The 19,506-nt window shown below is 42.2% G+C and overlaps 2 protein-coding genes across 3 annotated transcripts in view; one reads left to right on the top strand and one right to left on the bottom strand.

The window, feature by feature from the left end:
- ccdc172 (coiled-coil domain containing 172) overlaps nucleotides 1–2,309 on the bottom strand; it is a 38,635-nt gene extending 36,326 nt beyond the window's left edge. For both annotated transcript variants that reach the window (XM_035405367.1, XM_035405366.1), the window contains exon 1: nucleotides 2,078–2,309. The gene's annotated coding sequence lies outside the window, so the exon portion shown is untranslated. The remainder of the gene's footprint in view (nucleotides 1–2,077) is intronic.
- gfra1b (gdnf family receptor alpha 1b) overlaps nucleotides 2,299–19,506 on the top strand; it is a 76,825-nt gene continuing 59,617 nt past the window's right edge. Inside the window, exons 1-3 of the mRNA XM_035405362.1 lie at nucleotides 2,299–2,786; nucleotides 3,274–3,576; nucleotides 4,576–4,659. Of these exons, the coding sequence (XP_035261253.1) occupies nucleotides 2,747–2,786; nucleotides 3,274–3,576; nucleotides 4,576–4,659 (427 nt within the window). The 5' untranslated portion in view covers nucleotides 2,299–2,746. The remainder of the gene's footprint in view (nucleotides 2,787–3,273; nucleotides 3,577–4,575; nucleotides 4,660–19,506) is intronic.

Genomic DNA, 19,506 nt, shown 5'->3' with positions numbered 1-19,506 from the left:
AAGTTGCCCACCTATAATTTCTACCAGCCCACCCTAATACAGCAGGCTAAAACCGGCCCTGCACCGCACCCTTTGTCACAGCCACTGTTTTACATATATAGCAAATTGAAACTGCTAAATGGTACACGCTCATCAGACTGTACAAATTCACACAAGGATAGCCATAATCCACAACCGTTTCTTCGCATTTCTCACTCTCATAATAAAACGCTTTGCAAAAAGAAATGATATCTCATAAAAAACATGTTTTCAACGTACAAAAATGCCAACTTACTCACACATACAAGATATACACCGTCTATAACTCATTCATTCAGACTGCCAAAATCCAGGCCTGCCATTAAAAGTATTGATATCAAAATGACGCCAAGTTACGGTACTACAAACAATATAGGCTATCTTGCCTCACCGAAATTAAATAAGATGTATTCCAAAGCAATGCTACCCAATATTTCCTCAATTCTTTCAAGTCACTTGGCCCTGTGTTTTGTAATCTTACCATTTTACAATGTCATGCAAACTTTGTGTCAGATCAAAGTGTCAAATATTTCCAATTGCCTCATGGAACACATTGAAATTCATGTAGAAAACTGCTGGTGAGTAACTACAGGAAGCATATTTCTCCAGAAAACATATGTTTATACTTGCTTCTGAATTGAATTTGAGTAAATGTACAAGTTTTTATATATTTGCTACGTACAATAAATACTGCATGTAAAATACATATTGTACATACATACATAAAGAGAGCTTCTTTATCCCCATGGGGACATTTCCCTCGCAGCATGTTACATTCACATTTACGAACAGACATTTATACCAAGAAACATACAATCATTCACGCAACAGAAAGGTTGGGCAGCGAAATACATACATACCAATACAAATTGGACATATAGATGCCTATACAATCATTCTTGACTGTGAGAAAGCCATCCACACATATGTTTGGCCTGTTCATGTACTGCATGCTTATACACACAGGGCCAAGTGACCTGAAAGAATTGAGAAAATATTGGGTAGCATTGCTTTTCTTTACTCAATAGTTTTAATGGCAGGCCTGGATTTTGGCAGTCTGAATGAATGAGTTATAGACGGTGCATGTCTTGTATGTGTAACCCGAATATTTGGAAGAGGCTGTTCTCCAAGTCTCGGTCGAGGCGAAGGTGTAATGAACTGGGCTACAGTGAGTATCGTTAGGTATAACATTTAATGGAAGTAGCCAACATGGCAGGAGCAGTAGCACATCAGCATGTTACCAGCACAATCCTCCTTCCCAAAACTAACCATACCAAGATGTGTTCCCTAATTAAGGTCCCAGGGGGAACACAAGAGGGGGAACTTAAATATTTAATGAAGACTGAATACAATATACGCATAAATGGAAATGTATAGACTTAAGAGTTCAATGTAAATAGTTCAGTATTACCAGTTACAAAAATGACAATTGTTAAGATTTAAATAATACACATGGCTGATACAAATAAAGGTTACATATGTGTGAGTAACTTGGCATTTTTGTACGTTGAGAACGTGTTTTTTATGAGATTCAAGTTACGAGACTAATATCGAGGCTAATTCTTCGTTCATTGAATTTATACATTCATTTAGGTTAAATCACATATTACCTGCATCAGAAATCCAGCCTGTAGCCTATAGCTGATGTCGTGGCGCAAACTTAAATAAAATAACTAGCCTATAATTCACTCCAAAATAGGCGATCACCCCCTATAGTAGCCTACAGTTCCTAAAATCGGTGTATACATTACGTCAGTCCAATGACCATAATGAAAATTAATGAAGTATTACGTTTGGTTGAAGCAGCGCATTAAATGCGGTTCTGCGTTTCGTTGTTGGCTGCGAGAAAATGCAGCGTGTGTTTGGTCGTGCATTCCAGATATTTTGGATGAGATCGCTGATCATTGTAATTAAATGTGCAATGTTTTATTTCTGTAGCCTATAGTTTGTGCAGACGAGATCGATTGAAGATTCAACGATGTTAACTTTGATGCCTGTAAAATACAAGACTCGGCCAATCCTTGGCGTAAAAATCCCACTACAGCATTCTTAAATTTACCTGGTCCTCGTTACGTTTCTAGAGCACTTGAAAAGCTGTTCAATTGAAAACTTCCACAGCCGCTCAACACACGATCTTTAAATGAAGAATTATCTGAAAGTAGAATCCTCTGCATGAAAGTAGACTGCGGTCACTGGCTATAACCCATTGCTAGCTAAAGCGAAGACTGTGGGGAAAACAGTATCTGAGTAAGAAATCAAAAGGGTAAAACGGAGCGCTTTGCCATCTCAGTGTTCTCTTGGAGGAGCATGCGGCGCGTCACCAACAGTTGCCGCTTGGTTGGCGTTAAAGCTGAAATTCACTACAGTGGCTTGCGTCAGTGAATGCTCAGAGCGCGTCTGAAATCTTGGACAGTCGTAATTCGGAGACCACTTGAGCGTTTGCTTTGTTTATTTGGCTTTTTTAGCTCATGTAAATTTAGTAGCTCGTTTACGATCTGTACGGGATCTCGGGTGTCTCAGTTGCTCAGGGCTGGTCGAGGTGATCTAAGAACCAGTTAATTGTTTGAAATCTCCCGAATGCATGTGGGGCACCCTGCTTTTAAACGGAGTCTCAATGGATTTGAAGTGGGACAAAGTGGATCTATCTGTGGAACTGAAATTCTAATCCCTTCCTGTCTTCAAATAAACTGCTATACAACACTTTCAATTCCCACGGGCAGAAAACGCAATGATTATCACAGCTTTATACGTCATGTTGTCCGTGTTGGGTAAGTTCCTGATAACATAATTTCAGCCCCTTTTGAACTCAGAATGTCTTACTTAACATTGTAGTATAGCATAGTTTCGGATATAGCGGTCATACACTCTGAATGACAATATATAATGTTCAACTATTTTTGCACAATTTTGCATGATTCTTTGACATAAACAGATGGAAACAGTTTCTGGACACTCGCACGTTTAAAGAGGCACTCTAAAAAAGTGTCTATCTGTCATTGAGGAGTCACTATAATATATTTTTTCTCATTTGTAATGTGTATGATGATGATGGTGATGATGATAACGATGATGGTGGTGATTATTATTGTTGTCATTAGTAGTAGTGGTAGTAGTACACAGTAAAATGTTCAGGGTTTAATAAACTCTTACAGAGTGCATATAGTCCCTATTACACTCATATGTGCTCTGTTTATTAACACTGGACATTCTACTGTGTAGTATCATTATTAGTAGCCTATTATTATTCCCACACAGATGTGCTGCTGTCTGCCGAGGAGGGTGTGCTGGCTAGCATGGGTCGGCTGGACTGCGTGAAAGCGAGCGAACAGTGTCTGAAGGAGACGGGCTGTAGCACAAAGTATCGGACAATGAGGCAATGCGTGGCGGGGAAAGAGAGCAATTTCACCATGTTGGCGGGACCCGAAGCGCAGGACGAGTGCAGAAGCGCGATGGAAGCCATCAAACAGAGTCCGCTCTATAACTGCAGATGTAAACGGGGCATGAAGAAAGAAAAGAACTGCTTGCGCATTTACTGGAGTATATACCAGACGTTACTAGGTAGGCCTATGCAAACTCAACACATCCAGAGCAAATGCTGGCTTAGTTTTTTCATGCCGCTACGATTTGCCCTAACATAGCATAGCCTATGCCTCTCAAGAATCACTTTAACAGCAGTCATGTACACTTCAGCAACAAAAACATGAACTGTTGGAATACGTAAAGAAACTTTATATGCAGCAGACCCTTTGGCGTTATTTGATAATTAGTCGACACTATTAAGTATTTGCGTCCACGTCTGTGCGTAAAGTGCAGTTTATCATCATCAATCTGCTTTGTCCGGCTACTGTTATACTGCTGGTTGGCCCAATGATAAATCCGATAGCCTACATTTAAATTAAGACGTGTACCAATTTGGGCAAACAATATGTCTAATTAGCTATAGCCTACTGACGACCCAACTGTCTGATGCAATTACAGCTGCATACACAGAATAATTCTAAAATGCTCGAGCGCGCCACATTCTTTCAAAACGCAGAACACAGCCACGCAACCGTTTTAGATTTATGAAAATGTATTCCTTCCATAATGTCTAGGTCAATCTTTGGTGTTTTCCAGTGGTTCCCGAAAACTATTAGTATTATTATTATTATTATTATTATTATTATTTGTAGTAATAGTAGTAAGTATTACTGTTATTATTAGGATTAAAAAAATAAAACCTGAAATTTGTTGAGGAAAATATAAAAAAAGTGTCCCAGACACCAAGGGAAAGCTGACAGAGAGGTACAGTGGAACTGACTACAAATTGACACAAAAAATTAAGGGTTATGGATTAGCAAATACATTTTTTACATATCAATAACTAATCAATTCACAGTGTGTATCAAGGTTTTGACCTATAAATGAAAACTTAAATATCAATATTTAATTCAATACATATTTTTCCAAGTCATTTTTTCAGTTTTATTCATTATAGAAATTGGCTGTATTCATGTAGTGTATTGTTATACAAGTATCTGTTAGTTTTATTTTTACAGATTTTAATGCCATTTTCAGGAAATGGCGTACTGGAGGATTCTCCCTATGAGCGAATGAACAGTCGTCTCTCTGACATTTTCCGGTTAGCTCCTATAATTTCAGGTAAGACTCTGGGCTCTATATAGTCTATGTGAGTGAGTGTATGGGATTAGAGAAGAGGTGCATAAATGCTGTATCCAGATTTTTGTAATAAATTGTAGACACAAGCAACTTTATAAAAAAACACAAAGTCACATTTGTATCAATTCTACCCTGGGAACTGATGTTAGACAGAGTCTGTCTTTAACTCGTTAGTGTCGGCCCTCCCCAGCATGTAGAATTGAGTAATCAGTGTGTCAGGCCATGAAAGTGAGAGGGTTGGAGCAATGAGTCAATTTTTGCTGTGACTCAGTGATTTGTTTCTCAGGGCAGTCACCAATGTGGCAAAGAAAAAGGCCAGATCACATCTTGGAATCAGTTTTGTCTGACGGGGATGGTGATCAAGGCATTTAAAACCCAGCAGGTGCACCAATAGAACACTCCTTATGGCCTTATAAACAGTGTGGAATACTACATTTTCTTTGAAGCTGGCTGCCTCTAGGTGGCAGTGTTGGTCCCTGATGTGTTATCCATCAGAGGTGTAAAGCCGGACACCCACCGCACGCGTAGCGTACTACGCGCGTAACTGAAGCGTAGTTGAAGTACTGTTATTACAACGGCTGCGGGCGACGTCCTCTACACCAGATGCGAACGCGTCGCGAACCGGCTGCGAAACTCGTGCAACACAAGTGAACTGAAGCGTAGTTTTTCGCTTCTGTTCTATTTTTCGGCTTGTCACGCTTCATGATGACCTGTTTATACACAGAAATATGCTCTAAAATGCTAGGTATACATGCACTGATTTATATTTAATCCTTATATTTGGCTATTGGGGGTGTGTGTCCCTAGTTCCCTACCATATATTTTATAAGCAACTAAAAAAATACAAGCCTTTTCGTTTTTGTATTGTCCTTGCAGGGGAAGAAAAAAACAAAAAACTGGAACCTGGGAAAAATGCAAAATTAGTTTCGCGGAGGGGGTGGGGTAAATTTGAAAATACACCACAGAAAGACGTAGCCTATTGAATGATGTAGAAGTGAATGCACCGAGCAGCGGTTTGTTAGCTCGAGTGTTGGAAGATAGTTTTTAACCAACCATTGCTCAGCCTATTTGACTTCTCCGATGTCTTCGTTCGCCGTGCTTTCAAAAGGGGCTTGTTAATAAAAATCAGATAATCCACAGAGCTTTAAAAAATCAGATTTAGTGGGCTTGCCGATGAAAATGCACCTATTTTATAAATGAAGTTGTAAGCAAGCCTTTATTGCACTTGTACTTCAAAGCTTCCGGTGTTCATGGCGTTGTGGTGTTCATATCCCTTCAAGTTTAAACTGTTACGCTATCTTTTTGACGATTAACTGATTTTACTAAATCTGATCATATAAATGTTTTGACGTGAATAACAAGACGACATGGGAATTCCCAATGGTTGATTATGGATTATTTATTATTATTATGATCATTACATATTCTTCATAAAGTTTGCACGCTTGTTAACCAAGCAAATAAATTAATACCGTTTGAGATTGATTATTATGTAGGCTACGTTGCGATTTAATCTTATGGTAATTCTTTAAAGCGTTTACTTTCTCACGTATTTACATGAGTTAACAAAATATTACCAAATTAACAAACTGAAAAAGGTCTCTCACCAAATATTCACTTGACCCATAATCAACAGTCGTGAACAAACGTGAAATACACGATGTAATCCCACTGCAGACTGCGAGAGCTACTAGGAATATAGAGCTTTAAGCAAGCCTTTGCGCGACACAAACGGAACCAGTGTAGACACGCTACACGCCGCGCCGCGCTGCTTCGCCGTGCTGCTTACGCGCCGCTTACGCTACGCGTGCGGTGGGTCCCCGGCGTAAGGAGGGAGATATTTTATCAGCCATCGCTGGGCTGTTTGACACTGGTGATGAGACAAAGATGGTTGGGACAGTGGGAGGTGCCTGTTCTTAGGACCGTAATATACCTAGAATGCAGGGAAAGACTTCTATATTAATGAAAGATCCACACTCAATCGAGATGAGGCTAAATGTTTGTAATGCTTCTGCATACAGACTTCAGTATCAGTACGATGTCATTTCTCTGGAAATGTTTATGTTCTTACAACCTGACTATTACATGTGTGCAAGCTCCCTACAAAGAAACTGCAAATCAATGATTAGATAGGGTTTCCTTTAAAAAAAAAAAAAATTCCCTGACGAGACACTGACGAGACACAGGAGGGCACCATGAACGATCAGGCCACAGAGAGGGAAGGGAAAACGAGACAACCAAGAACCAATAATTGAACAATTGAAAACAATAATACAATTACACAGGGTACAAGCAGGACACAAAACAGAAGTGCTGTCATCTGGCGGCCCAACAAGGAAAGACAGAGACAAAACAGAACCATGACACAGTATTCTGGAACTCTGGTATTTAATACAAACAATAAATAAAAGTGACACAGATGAAGGGTTATAAATAAGAATATACATTTTTTTTAACATATTAATGAATCAATACACAATGTTTGTCCAGGTTTTGAGTTATCTATGAAAATATGAAATAAAACACAAATATCAAAATTAATTTTCTCCAACTCTGTCAAGTTAGACAGAGAGGATTTGGGGACTGCAATTGTCATAAAAAAATGCATTTCATACCAAATATTTTCAATAGGATTTAAGTATTTGCCATTACAGAATACCAACCTTGTTTTAAGCCATTCATTTGTAGTTCTCTTTCATCATCTCGTTTCGAGATCCACCTATGGGGAATGACATCTGATCATGACTCCTCAGAAGTATCCAATTGCACCAAGTCTGGCTCTGACAGACAGTAGCGCGTCCAATGCTACGGGAGGCACTGGCCTCCTGTAAGAGCATATAGGACGCTGCAGCGCTACTACTCATCAGTTGACATTTGCTTCTCGCGATCATCCAAACCATCCAAACTGAGCTCACAGCCTCGACCTTGCATCTCACAAGAACTGCATCACTTAACTGTCCGCAGGAGGACATATCCTCGGATCGGGCTCCGCCGAACGTGAAAGGTTTGAGAGTTCGGTCAGTGCTATAAAGCTCGCTAGCTTGCCGCCCTCACTGGCTAGCTCCCTTCTGTATCAGGCAGCCCACGCCTTCGATACACCTCCCTGCTCGCGCTAACACTGAACAGCTTGCTAACCATGCTAGCCTGTTAGTGCTTAAAGCCAGCCACCCACGCTGCCTTTATTTGCTTAACCAGCCTGCTAGCTCCCCGCTACATGGCCCTTTCTAAGCCTGTCTCTCTCGAATTCTCTGAAGAGCTACGCTCGCGAGCCTGTCCAGCCACTTGCGGTGCTCTCATCGCAGCTGCGCAATGCTTGCCAGCGTGTCCAGGCCTGTGGTCGCTCCATGGCCCTGGCTGTAGCTGGTGAGCGGGCGCTGTGGCTTAATCTCTCTGGTCTGCCCAACAGTGAGAAGAGGCGCATTGCAGGTGCCCGAGTTGAGCCAGGCCAGCCCCTTTTCAGCCCTGCGCTGACTCTCATGCAGCAGAAAGAGGCTGAGGCCTTCAAACTCTGCCTCCCCCACAGAACTACGCCTCAGCTTCCGCCTCTCACGTGGCCCCCACAGACTCCGGCTGTGAACCGCCATGCCCAACCGAGGCAGGGCAGAACCAAGCCCCAGGGAAAAACCCTAGGCCAGCAGGGTAACCCCCCTCCCAGGCCTTGGGGTAACATGACCTTCGCTGCGGCCACAGCAAAGAAACCGTCACCCACCCCCGCTGAGCCTAAGTGGAAGCAGCCTGCCTGACCGGCTTCCCCGCTGGAGGGCTAAGTCCATGTTCTGGGGCGAGCAGCCCCGTGGACAGACGTTCGTCTCCCCTCTCCAAGAAGAGGAGACTTAAAGTTCAGGGGGACGGCCCCTCTCCCCTCAGGGGTTCCCACCCCTATGTTCGCTGTGGTCACGGCAGCAGTTCCTGTGTCCCCCAGCCTCAGTTTCCCCTCTCAATGCCCCGAGAGGTAGTGTTACCCACATTCAGTGTGCAGAACAACACCAGGCCATTTCTAATGAAGGCTTCCGCCCTGAAAGGCCAAAAAATAAAAAACAGTGTGAAAAGATTCTCTTTAAAACACATGAGGCCTCCCCTGGTTTCGCCACTAGGTGGAGCGCTGACACCATAATTTGATTTGGCCTCACCCGGCCAGATTTCCCCGTGGTCCTCTACACCGGCAGGGGCACTCATGAGCCACATGGTAGCTTAGCAGGCTGCGTCAGTCCCAGAATGGGTCCTGAGCACAATAGCCAAAGGCTACAGACTCCAGTTCAGAGTGAAACCACCACGTTTTAATGGAGTTATTTACTCTCGAACCAAAGAGAGTACGGCCCATGTTCTAGAGGAGGAAATCTCTACTCTCTTACACAAAGGGGCAATCCGTGTGGTTCCGTGAGATCAAGCCCAACACGGCTATTCTTGCTACTTCCTGGTTCCAAAGAAGGACGGCTCCCTACATCCAATCTTGGATTTCAGGGTGCTGAAAAACATTTGAGGAAATACAGCTTCAAAACGTTAACATACAGCACTCTTCTACGGTCAATACATCAGAATGATGTTCACATCAATTGATCTGAAAGATGCCTTTTTCCACGTAGGCATCTATCCCCCTCACACAAAATTTCGCCACTTCGCCCACCGCAGTGTTTGGTACGAATACACAGTCCTACCCTTCAACCTCCCCCTAAGCCCACAGGTGTTCTGTCTTTGTGTAGAGGTGGGTCTGGCTCCGTTGAGACTAACTGGAGTCAGAATTCTGACTTATATCGATGATTGGCTCATCATCGCCAATTCGAAAGTCAGAGTTGTGCAGGACACACAGCTAGTTCTGACACATCTGTTGTCTCTTGGTTTCAGAGTGAACCTCCCCAAGAGCAATCTCTCTCCATCCCAGAATGTAACATTCTTGGGACTGAACCTAAACTCTGTGTCGATGCGAGCTTGGTTATCAGCAGACCGCATCTTATCACTCAGAGTCTGTCTCTCTCAGTTCAAACCAAGCTCGAGAATACAGTATCGCACATGCCTCAGGCTGCAAGGGCTGATGGCTTCAGCCTCTCAGGTCCTTCCACTGGGGCTATTAAGAATGAGGGGCTTTATGAGGTGGATTTCATCCCTCCACCTCAGCTTCGTGGGCGATCTCCATCGCTGCTTCTCGGTGACACGCGAGTGCTGCCAAACTCTGCGTCACTGGGAAAGCACAGACTTTTACACTCAGGGAACCCCTCTCAGGATCGTTCTCATGAGAATAGTCGTGACAACAGACGCGTCCCTCTCTGGGTGGGGTGTCACTCAGGAGGGACGTATTGTGAATTGGACGCAGCCAATCCAGCTACGCTCAGCTACATCAATTATCTGGAGCTACTAATAATTTGGATAGCTCTCAGATATTTTCTCCCCTGTCTAAGGGGACATCATGTGCCAATCCGCTGCGACAGCATGACTGCGGTTGCATATGTCAATCGGCAAGGTGGCATGCACTCTGGCTCCACTGCCTAGCCCACAGACTGCTGGTCTGGAGCAGCCGTCACCTTGTCCAGGCATTCTGAACACGGGCACGGATCTGTTGTCAAGGCAAAACCCACTTTGCGGGGAATGGTGGTTGCATCCCCAGATTGTGGAAATGCTGTGGCAGAGATTTGGCTGTGCGGCCGGAGATCTCTTCACCTTGAACGGAATCGCCCACTGTCCTATGTATTTCTCGCTACGGGATGAGAACGCACCTCTTAGCGTGGACGCACTGGCCCACCCATGGCCTGATGTACTCCTTCATGCGTTTCCTCCACTCGCTCTCTTCTCTCACACTCTAGCCAGAGTGAGAGAACAGAGCTTGCACTGATCCTGATAGCACCCAGGTGGCCAAAATCGCTGTGGCTGGCAGAGATTATCTCTCTTCTTTATGCACAGCCATGCATACTCCCGTTACACATGGACCTACTGTCTCAGGCGAAAGGGGAAATACACCACCACCGCTCGGAGCGAATAGCTTTTTGGGCTTGGCCCATGAGAGGTATAACCTTATTGCGTTAGGGGTCCTCTCTCGTGTGCCTGCTACCATCCAATGCGCGAGAACGCCCTCTACCTGGTCACTTTATGAAAATAAGTGGCAGGTATTTGAAGGATGGTGTGCCTCTCATCAGTCAGTGCCTTACCAGTGCTCTGTTACCGACGTGCTGTGCTTTTTACAGAACCTTACGGATAAAGGGAAATCCTTTTCAACCATTAAGGTCTACCTGGCTGCTTGTCATGTTGGTTTCAAAGACTATGCAGTGGGGCAACACCCCCTCATTCGCAGGTTTCTGAAGGGGGCTCGCCGTTCTCTGCCTGTTGCTAATAAGCACATCCCTTCTTGGGATTTATCACTGGTGCTGGAGGCTCTGTCTCTACAGCTATTCCAGCCTATAAATGAGAGAGTTAAAATTGCTGTCTCTCAAGACAGCATTGCTGCTCGCTCTAGCTTCGGCCAAGCGAGTCAGTGACCTCCATGCACTCTCAGTGCATCCCTTGTGTGCAATGTTCTCCCCTAATATGGATAGGGTTTCTCTTAAGCCCAATCCAGCCTTCATGCCTGAAAGCTTCCCAGCTTTCACGTGTGCGATGTTGGAGCTTGCTGCTTTTCACCTACTGCCTTACTCCTCTCAAGAGGATCAAAGGCTGCATATGCTATGTCCTGTGCGTGTTCTCCACACGTATGACAAGGACTAAGGCTTTCAGAAAGAGCGACCAGCCAGGGGCCCGCCCTGCAAAGGGATCTCTAAGCAGCGGCTGTCTCATTGGCTTGTGGAAGCTATTGCTATGGCATATGACTCAAAGGGGATAACACCTCCCCTTGGGCCTGAGGGCTCATTCTACGAGGGGCATTCTACGTGGGCCCTATTCTGTGGGGTCTCCTTGCAGGAGATTTGTTCAGCTGCAGGCTGGGCTTCTCCACATACCTTTGCTAGGTTCTACCGCCTGGACGTCACCAGGACTCCGGTAGCCCACGCAGTTCTGGGGGTGAGCTCTGTGTGAAGCTCATGCATCTCCCCTCACCTGCTTTGTGTTTAGTACTTCCTTACATGGGATGTGCCAGACACACCCTCCCCTCAAGGGGGGAGGCTGCCCTTGCTGGCCTGACAGTTTCTCAGCTGTGAGCATAGGGCGGTGCCTCCTGTAGCATTGGATGTGCTATTGTCTGTCAGAGCCAGACTTGGTGCAATTGGATGCTTCTGAGGAGTCATGACCGGATGTCATTCCCCATAGGTGGATCTCTCGACTCAATGTTTCAGAGAACCGGGTTACGATAGTAACCTAAAGTTTTTGCTATTTGCTTTAGTTCATTGTAATGTGGAACATGAATTAATCTTTGCCCTAAATGCAGATCTCTTTCAGGCTGAAACAGTTTCTCCTCAAGGATTTGCTGGGACTTGGCTCCACACAGCAAAATGTCTACTGTCAATTCAATTCTAACAGAGTGCATATAGGCCCAGTCTGTACCAGAGTGGGACCATACGTACTCTGTAAGAGTTGATTTAACATAACATAACATAACGTAAGACGAGAACAGGCCATTCAGCCCAACACTGCTTGTCTATTCCTACCGCTAAACTGTACTTAATGCTTAGTTTACCTTAAAGCTAGATAGTATCTAACACTGTATGAAGCCGGGAATTGAATAACCCCAGTGTTTCTGCCTCCACTATATGTCCAGACAAGCTATTCCACACAATAACCACTCTCTGTATGAAAAAATATTTCCTAATGTCTGTGTGAAATTTACCCTTTGCCGGTTTCCATTTATGCCCCCTCGTTCTGCTAACCAAACTCAACTTGAATAATTTCCTGTAGTTCGCTTTATCAATCCCTTTAATAAATTTAAAAGCCTCAATCAAATCTCCCCTAAGTCTCCTTTTACTAAGCTTGAAAAGTCCAAGCATCCAAAGCTTTTCCTCATAACACTTATCTTTTATACCCAGAATCAATCTGGTTGCCCGTCTTTGGACCTGTTCCAGCGCCTCTATATCTTTCTTGTAGTACGGTCCCAGAAATCCACACAGTACTCTAAGTGTGGTCTGACAAGGGTATTGTATAGGGTGAGTATGATCTCCTTAGATTTATACTCAATACTCCTGGCTATGTATCCCAGCATCCTGTTGGCTTTTTTTTTTACTGCTAAAGCACATTGACCAGACCCTGATAGGCTTTGATCAACTATTACACCCAAGTCTTTTTCTACATGTGCACAATCTAATTTTGTACCACCCATAAAGTAATCCTGCTCTATGTTTTTATTCCCCACTTTACATTTAGTTATATTGAATTGCATTTGCCAGGTTTCTGCCAACTTCTGGATTCTGTTTAAATCTTCTTGGATTACTTTAGTAGATTCCAAACTGTTGGCTAAACCTCCCAGTTTTGTATCATCTGCAAATTTAACTAGTGTACTTTCAATGTCCGTGTCAAGGTCATTTATGTAAATGAGGAAGAGCAGTGGACCAGCACCGATCCCTGTGGAACTCCACTTCCCACAATACCCTGCTCAGATAAGATCCCTCCTACTACTACCCTTTGTGTTCTATCCCATAACCAGTTCCGAACCCACTCTGAAATGCCTCCTGTAATTCCTACTGTCCTCATTTTGATAATGAGTTTGTCATGTGGTACCTTATCAAATGCCTTTTGGAAATCTAAGTATATAATATCATAAGCCCTGCTCCCATCCAGACACTTGGTAGCTTCCTCAAAGAATGTCAAATGGTTTGGTCAGGCATGACCTTCCCTTGCAAAAACCATATTGGCTATCCCATTATTACTTTCAAGAAATAATTCTAGTTTGTCTCTAATGATAGATTCAAGTATTTTACATGTGATGCAAGTTAAACTGACAGGCCTGTAGTTTCCTGGTTCAGTACGGTCCCCTTTCTTATATATTGGTATTACAATACCCTGTTTCCAGTCATTCGGTATTTCTACAGTTTCTAAAGACTGTCTAAAAATACTTGCCAGTGGTTTAAAAATGATCTCACTTAACTCCTTTAGTACCCTTGGGTATATGCCATCAGGGCCTGCTGCCTTATTTGTCTTTAGTTTATGTAATTTATCTAATACTTCTGTATCCCCTATCTCAATATCTGACAAGACATTCTGAGTATTGAATATGCCTTCCGGCCTATTAGTAACCTCTTCTCTGGTAAAACTCTCAACAAAGTAGCCATTTCGGGCATCAGCAATATCCTTATTTTTCTAAAGCAGTGCTCCGTCATTATTTTTAATGCCCTTAACTTCCTCTTTAACTTTCCTACTACAGTATTGAAAGAAACGTTTATGATTACTTTTAGCATCTTCTGCAATTTGCCTTTCATAGAGCCTTTTGGCTACCCTTAGTTATTTTTTAACCTTAGCATGCATACTACAATATTCAGCCTTATTACCCTCAGTACTGTCATTTTTATGTATCTTAAACAGTTTATTCTTTTTCCTCAAACTCTTCCGTATATCTTTATTCAACCACTGTGGAGACTGCTTTTTCAACTTACTTTTCTGCATCTTTGGAACAAATTTACACTGTGCATCAAGTATAACCCTTTTGAACCTGCCCCACTTTTCATTCACAGTCCTGCAATCAAGTTGCACCCAGTCTAACTTACTTAATTCTGATCACATCTTTTTCAAGTTGGCACGCCTAAAATTTAAAATCCTGGAATTAGATGGGGCCCTCTTTGTTTGCCAAAATACATCAAACCTAATTGTGAAATGATCACTTGTCCCAAGTGGTTCCATTACCTCATTACATTACATTCATTACATAACACGAGATCTAGAATTGACTTCCCTCTTGTAGGCTGTCTGACATACTGTGCTAAAAAAAGGTCATTTATAATATAAAAATTCCTTCTCCCTTTTTCCTTGTCCTGTCCCAATTCCCAATTAATACTGGGGTAATTGAAGTCGCCTATGATAATAGTCTCACCTCCTCTGCAAGCTTGTTTCATATTTTCAAAGTGCATTGTATTCACACTACTGTCTGATGCTGGCAGTCAGTAATACACTCCTATGTTAAGCCCCTTCTCATGTTCCCCTATGAGCTTAATCCAAATATCCTCACTAGGCATGAGCTGGTCAATGTCTGGAATTTCTTGTCAATTTCTGGAATTTCTTATTTACCACTGGACATTTTACTGTGTACCTATCGTGCCCTTGATGGCATTTTCTCCCATTTATTTTCCTGGACAGTTTCTCCAACCTCAGCCAATGAGCTCTGAAACTTTGACATTATAGGAGCAGGCCTCCTGGTCACTTCTCAGACAGTTGCAATTCTTCATCCAGTTGCTCAGTTGGGTAACGCAGCCTGATCTTGGAAATGTCTGGGTTGTGCCATATGTTCTCCATTTTGTTTCAGTGGACTTCATTATGTTCCTTGGAAGGTTCAGATCTTTTTATAAATGTCTCCAGCTTTTCCCTCCTAGCAACTTAATCACAAAGTTCCACGGGCAGTTCTATAGTCTGCATGCCAGAGTGACTGAACTAATCTGATGTTTCAGAAGTCAGATCTCATAAAGTAGGTGACTTCTATTCTGCAGTCAGGCAGTTGAACAGTTGGTGTATTCTAAATCTACATAAATGCAAAAGTACTGTGACAGTAAAACATTTTTGTTGTTGTTTTGACTCTATACTCCAGCACATTGGATTTCAAATAAAACAATGAATATGAGGTTAAATTACAGACACCTTTAATTTGAAGGTATTTACTTTCATATCAGTTGAGTGTAGGAATTCCTTTGCCTTTTTATACATAATCCCCACTTTAGGGGAGCACAAGTAATGGTACAGATCCTTTGCATTCAATAACTGCCTGAAGCCTGTGACCCATAGACATCACCAGACACTGGGTAGCTTCCCTGGTGATGGCATGTTTTGCCAGGCCTGTACTGCAACCATCTTCAGTTCCCCTTTGTTTCTGGGGTGTTTTGCCTATAGTCTTGTTTTCAGCAAGTGAAACTCATATTCAATTGGATTCAGGATGGAGGATTTATTTGGCCAGTAAAGAACATTCCACTTTTTGGCCCTGAAAATCTCTGCTTGATTTAGCAATATGGGGTCATTGTCCTATTGCATGGTAAAGCTGTGTCCAATTAGTTTTGTGGCATTTAGTTGGATCTGAACAGATTGATTATTCTGTACACCTGAATTTATTTTGACACACCTAATGTTTTGGCTATGTCTCTGTGATTGATTTATTCAGATTTTTCAGCCTCGGAATGACCTGCTTTACTGGAACTGACACTTATTTGGTCCTCATGTTGAGAGACAACAGCAACAGACTCCAAATGCAAATTCTACATCTAGTATCAACTCTAAACATTTAGTTAGCCTTCTTGTGCATAAACTAATGATGCAAAGACACACAGCTGGCCAAGAAACAGCTGAGTAGCCAACTGTCTCATTACTTTTGTTCCCCTAAAATGGAGAGACTATATATACAGTACTGTGCAAAAGTCTTAGGCACCCTAGATTTTAAATATAATATATAGTATATATTTGGTCTTAGATTGTTTATTTTTTGTTTTCTGCATTAGTGTGTCAGTAGAAAAGAGCAAATTTGAGATTTCCAAACATGAATTTTCCAAAAAATGAAATTTTACAGATACATTTTTGTATTTTGTTAAATAAAGTACTATTTTAAGTAATAGACTACTTTTCAGATAAAAACTTGATCAAGGGTCTCTGGGATTACCTGGAGAGCCAGAAGCAAGCAAAACAGCCAAAATCTGCAGAAGAACTGTGGCAAGTTCTCCAAAATGCTTGGAACAACCTACCAGCCGATTTTCTTATAAAACTGCCGGACAGTGTACCTAAGAGAATTGATGTAGTTTTAAAGGCGAAGGGTGGTCACACCAAACATTGATTTTATTTCGTTTTTAACTATTTACTGCTCTTTATATTATTTTTTCGATATTTATAACCTTTCATTTAATTATTTTTGGAGCATCTTAGCTGTACAGCATTTTTACAGGTGCCTAAGACTTCTGCACAGTACTGTATAAAAAAGTCTGTAATTCCTACATGAATCACCTGATATGGGTGTAAATACCCTAAAATTAAAGCTGACAGTCTACATTTTAACATCATACTCTGTTTATTCAAAACTGGAGTATGGAGTACAGTGGCAATACAACAAAAATGTCACTGTCCCAATACTTTTGTATTTAACTGTAGGCAGACCTTGTTAATGCACTGTATTTAGTATGATCTCTCAATAAAATGGAATCCCCCCATGAACAAATTCAGCTTTTTAATACAAAGGGGGGTGAAAATCAATCATTCAAAGTAATTTTCAGGGTTTTATTTTATTTTTAAAATAATAAAGACATGTAAATACTTTATTCCATTTTGAGATTATAGAGCGCTATGCATTACAGAAAAAAATCCTTTTATATATGTTTTAATTTGACTTTGCAACACAGCAAAATGAGAAACAATAAATGTAAGGTGAAAACATTCTGAACAAACTGCATAACTATTACTTACAGACACCTTACATGCAGTATAGTATGAATTACACCAGCATTAAATTAGAAAGTAAGAATACAGAGACTGTGGCTTAGTGTGGCAGGTGAAGCTAGATATGGCAGGTGAAGCTGGGTGTGGCCGGTCAAGCTGGGGGTTTCAGGTGAAGCTGGGCATGGCAGGTAAAGCTGGGTATTTCAGGTGAAGCTGGGGGTTTCAGGTGAATCTGGGTGTGGCAGGTAAGGCTCAGCGTGACAGAAGAGGGGTTGCACCAGTTACTGTAGAGATGGAGAGATCAGGAATGAGAAGCCTTGCGGGAAGCAGAAGCCGGGGAGTGTTTTCTCTTTTCTCAAAGAGTTTTTTCTTGTTCTCTCAGTTCATCAACAGAAATGTGAGACAAGGCCCTGCTTGGCTCCCTGTTTGTTTTCATTAATGCTGAAAGCTTGCTTCTGCTGTGGTGGCTGTACTCTATTCTAATGATTTGATCAGATGCAATGCTTTGCAGGTGCTTTGAATCACTTGAAAATGTTTCAGGCATGCCACTCTACGGTTGTATGGCTCCATAAATCTCAAAATACAATCTAAAAGTAGTGTGTTGCCTTGCAGTGTGTCCCTCTTTATTGAATAAAAGCATGAGAAGGCCAGTGTGTTTTCCTTCCAGAGATGAGCTGCAGAGGCAATCACTCTTGGCTTAGAGATGCACCAATGAGGATGCTAATCTAATACTGACACACAGGGGCTAACCTCTGCAGAACCCACCCACTCACCCATGCTGTGACTGCATGGAACACAGAATTGTCGCCTGTACGCATATTATTATTATTGTTATTATTATTGCATTTTCTCTTTCATCAACCATTACTTTATTTATTTATTTATTTATTGCCAATTTTTGTTTTGTCTTTGTTGTCATTATGTCCAGTCATGTTTAACATTTTATGACTAGTGCTTAGAGAGAGCGACGGAGAGCAAGAGAGAGAACAGGAACAAGAAATGACAAAGAAGCAATAGTGGGGGAGAGAAACAGAAAGAGATATACTGAGTGCAAAAGGGAATTGGAGGGTAAAATTAATCTTGACCGCTCTGGGTAGAGGTTTTTTGAGACAGGGAGAGTGAAACAGAGGGATTAGACTCACATCAGGCAGCAGACAGACGGAGGGCCTCTGCGGCTGAGCTTCAGTGCACTTTTTAAAAAACCACACCATTTTTAAAAAGTGAGAAAAATAGAGTTTACTGTAGTCACCAGACTGCAGCACCATATGCACTGCAGGTCAGTCCAGAGCTCTGTGAGAGACAGGCAATCTGCACTTACACATTCTTTGTGACCAAAAATTAGATGAGCTTCATGTTTTATTTGCTCTTTGAATTTAAGCAGTTCATTAAAATTTGCAAGAAAACGGGTTGGATTTGTGTGTTATAGATAGCTGTTTCCTGAAAACTCATTATTACATGTTCATTATTACATTACCATCATTGGTGTTAGTCATCAGCATAAGGGAGGAAGAGGGCTGTGTGATAGAAATACTTGGTGAAAATACCATACTCTCTAAAGGCTGCTTCATACTTTCTGCGTCCGCGTGTCTGCGAGGGTCCGCTTTGGTCCTTGTGACGTAAATGTCGTCATCCGCCCATGTCCGGAGGGTCCGCGTGGACCCCTATGCGGACGTCTGCATGCAGCCCAACATTTGTGACAGCGTGGACTGTACGCATAGCAAGCGCATGCTCCCGATAACAAAATTTAATGGATGCTTGTTTTGAAGAGAGTTGTGCAAGGAGATCCACCATAACCACATTTATATTGTCTAACTGGGCATTCATAAAAATATTCTTTCACCGCTCAAAAATCCGTCATAGCAACAAGATAAACCCGACAATAGCCCTAAGATACAGCAGTGAAAACGCTGCTGACTGAATAACGAAATAAATAAGACAAAGTTTTAAAAAATCATACCATGTCATTCTACAGTCAATGTCTGGGACTAAATATTGAATAAATATACAACCTTCCCATTGGTTTTACGCGTAGAGATGTCCCTTTTTAGACTGAGTGGTCATATATTGTCTTGGACAATCTGTTTGTGAAATACACGCGCATTTGTGATTCCTGGGTCCCTCCAAAAATAGCTGTGCGTAATACCACAGCTGTTGTTTACGGCGTTGTGGCCCTTTTTAGTACAGTCTGGCTTGATTGACAATTCATTTATTCAGTAGGTGAGAGTATAAGCTTGCTAACGATGTATATCATGTCTAATTTTGCTTTTGGAATAGCGTTTTATAGGCCAGCATAACCGAAAATTTTCTTATCATCGCATTCACTTACGCATTCACTCTGTGGTAATGGAACTGGAATGGAGTGTA

The sequence above is a fragment of the Anguilla anguilla genome, chromosome 2 (genome assembly GCF_013347855.1).
Source record: "Anguilla anguilla isolate fAngAng1 chromosome 2, fAngAng1.pri, whole genome shotgun sequence".
NCBI classification, from domain to species: Eukaryota; Metazoa; Chordata; class Actinopteri; order Anguilliformes; family Anguillidae; genus Anguilla; species Anguilla anguilla.
This window is presented reverse-complemented; position numbering and strand designations above follow the sequence as displayed.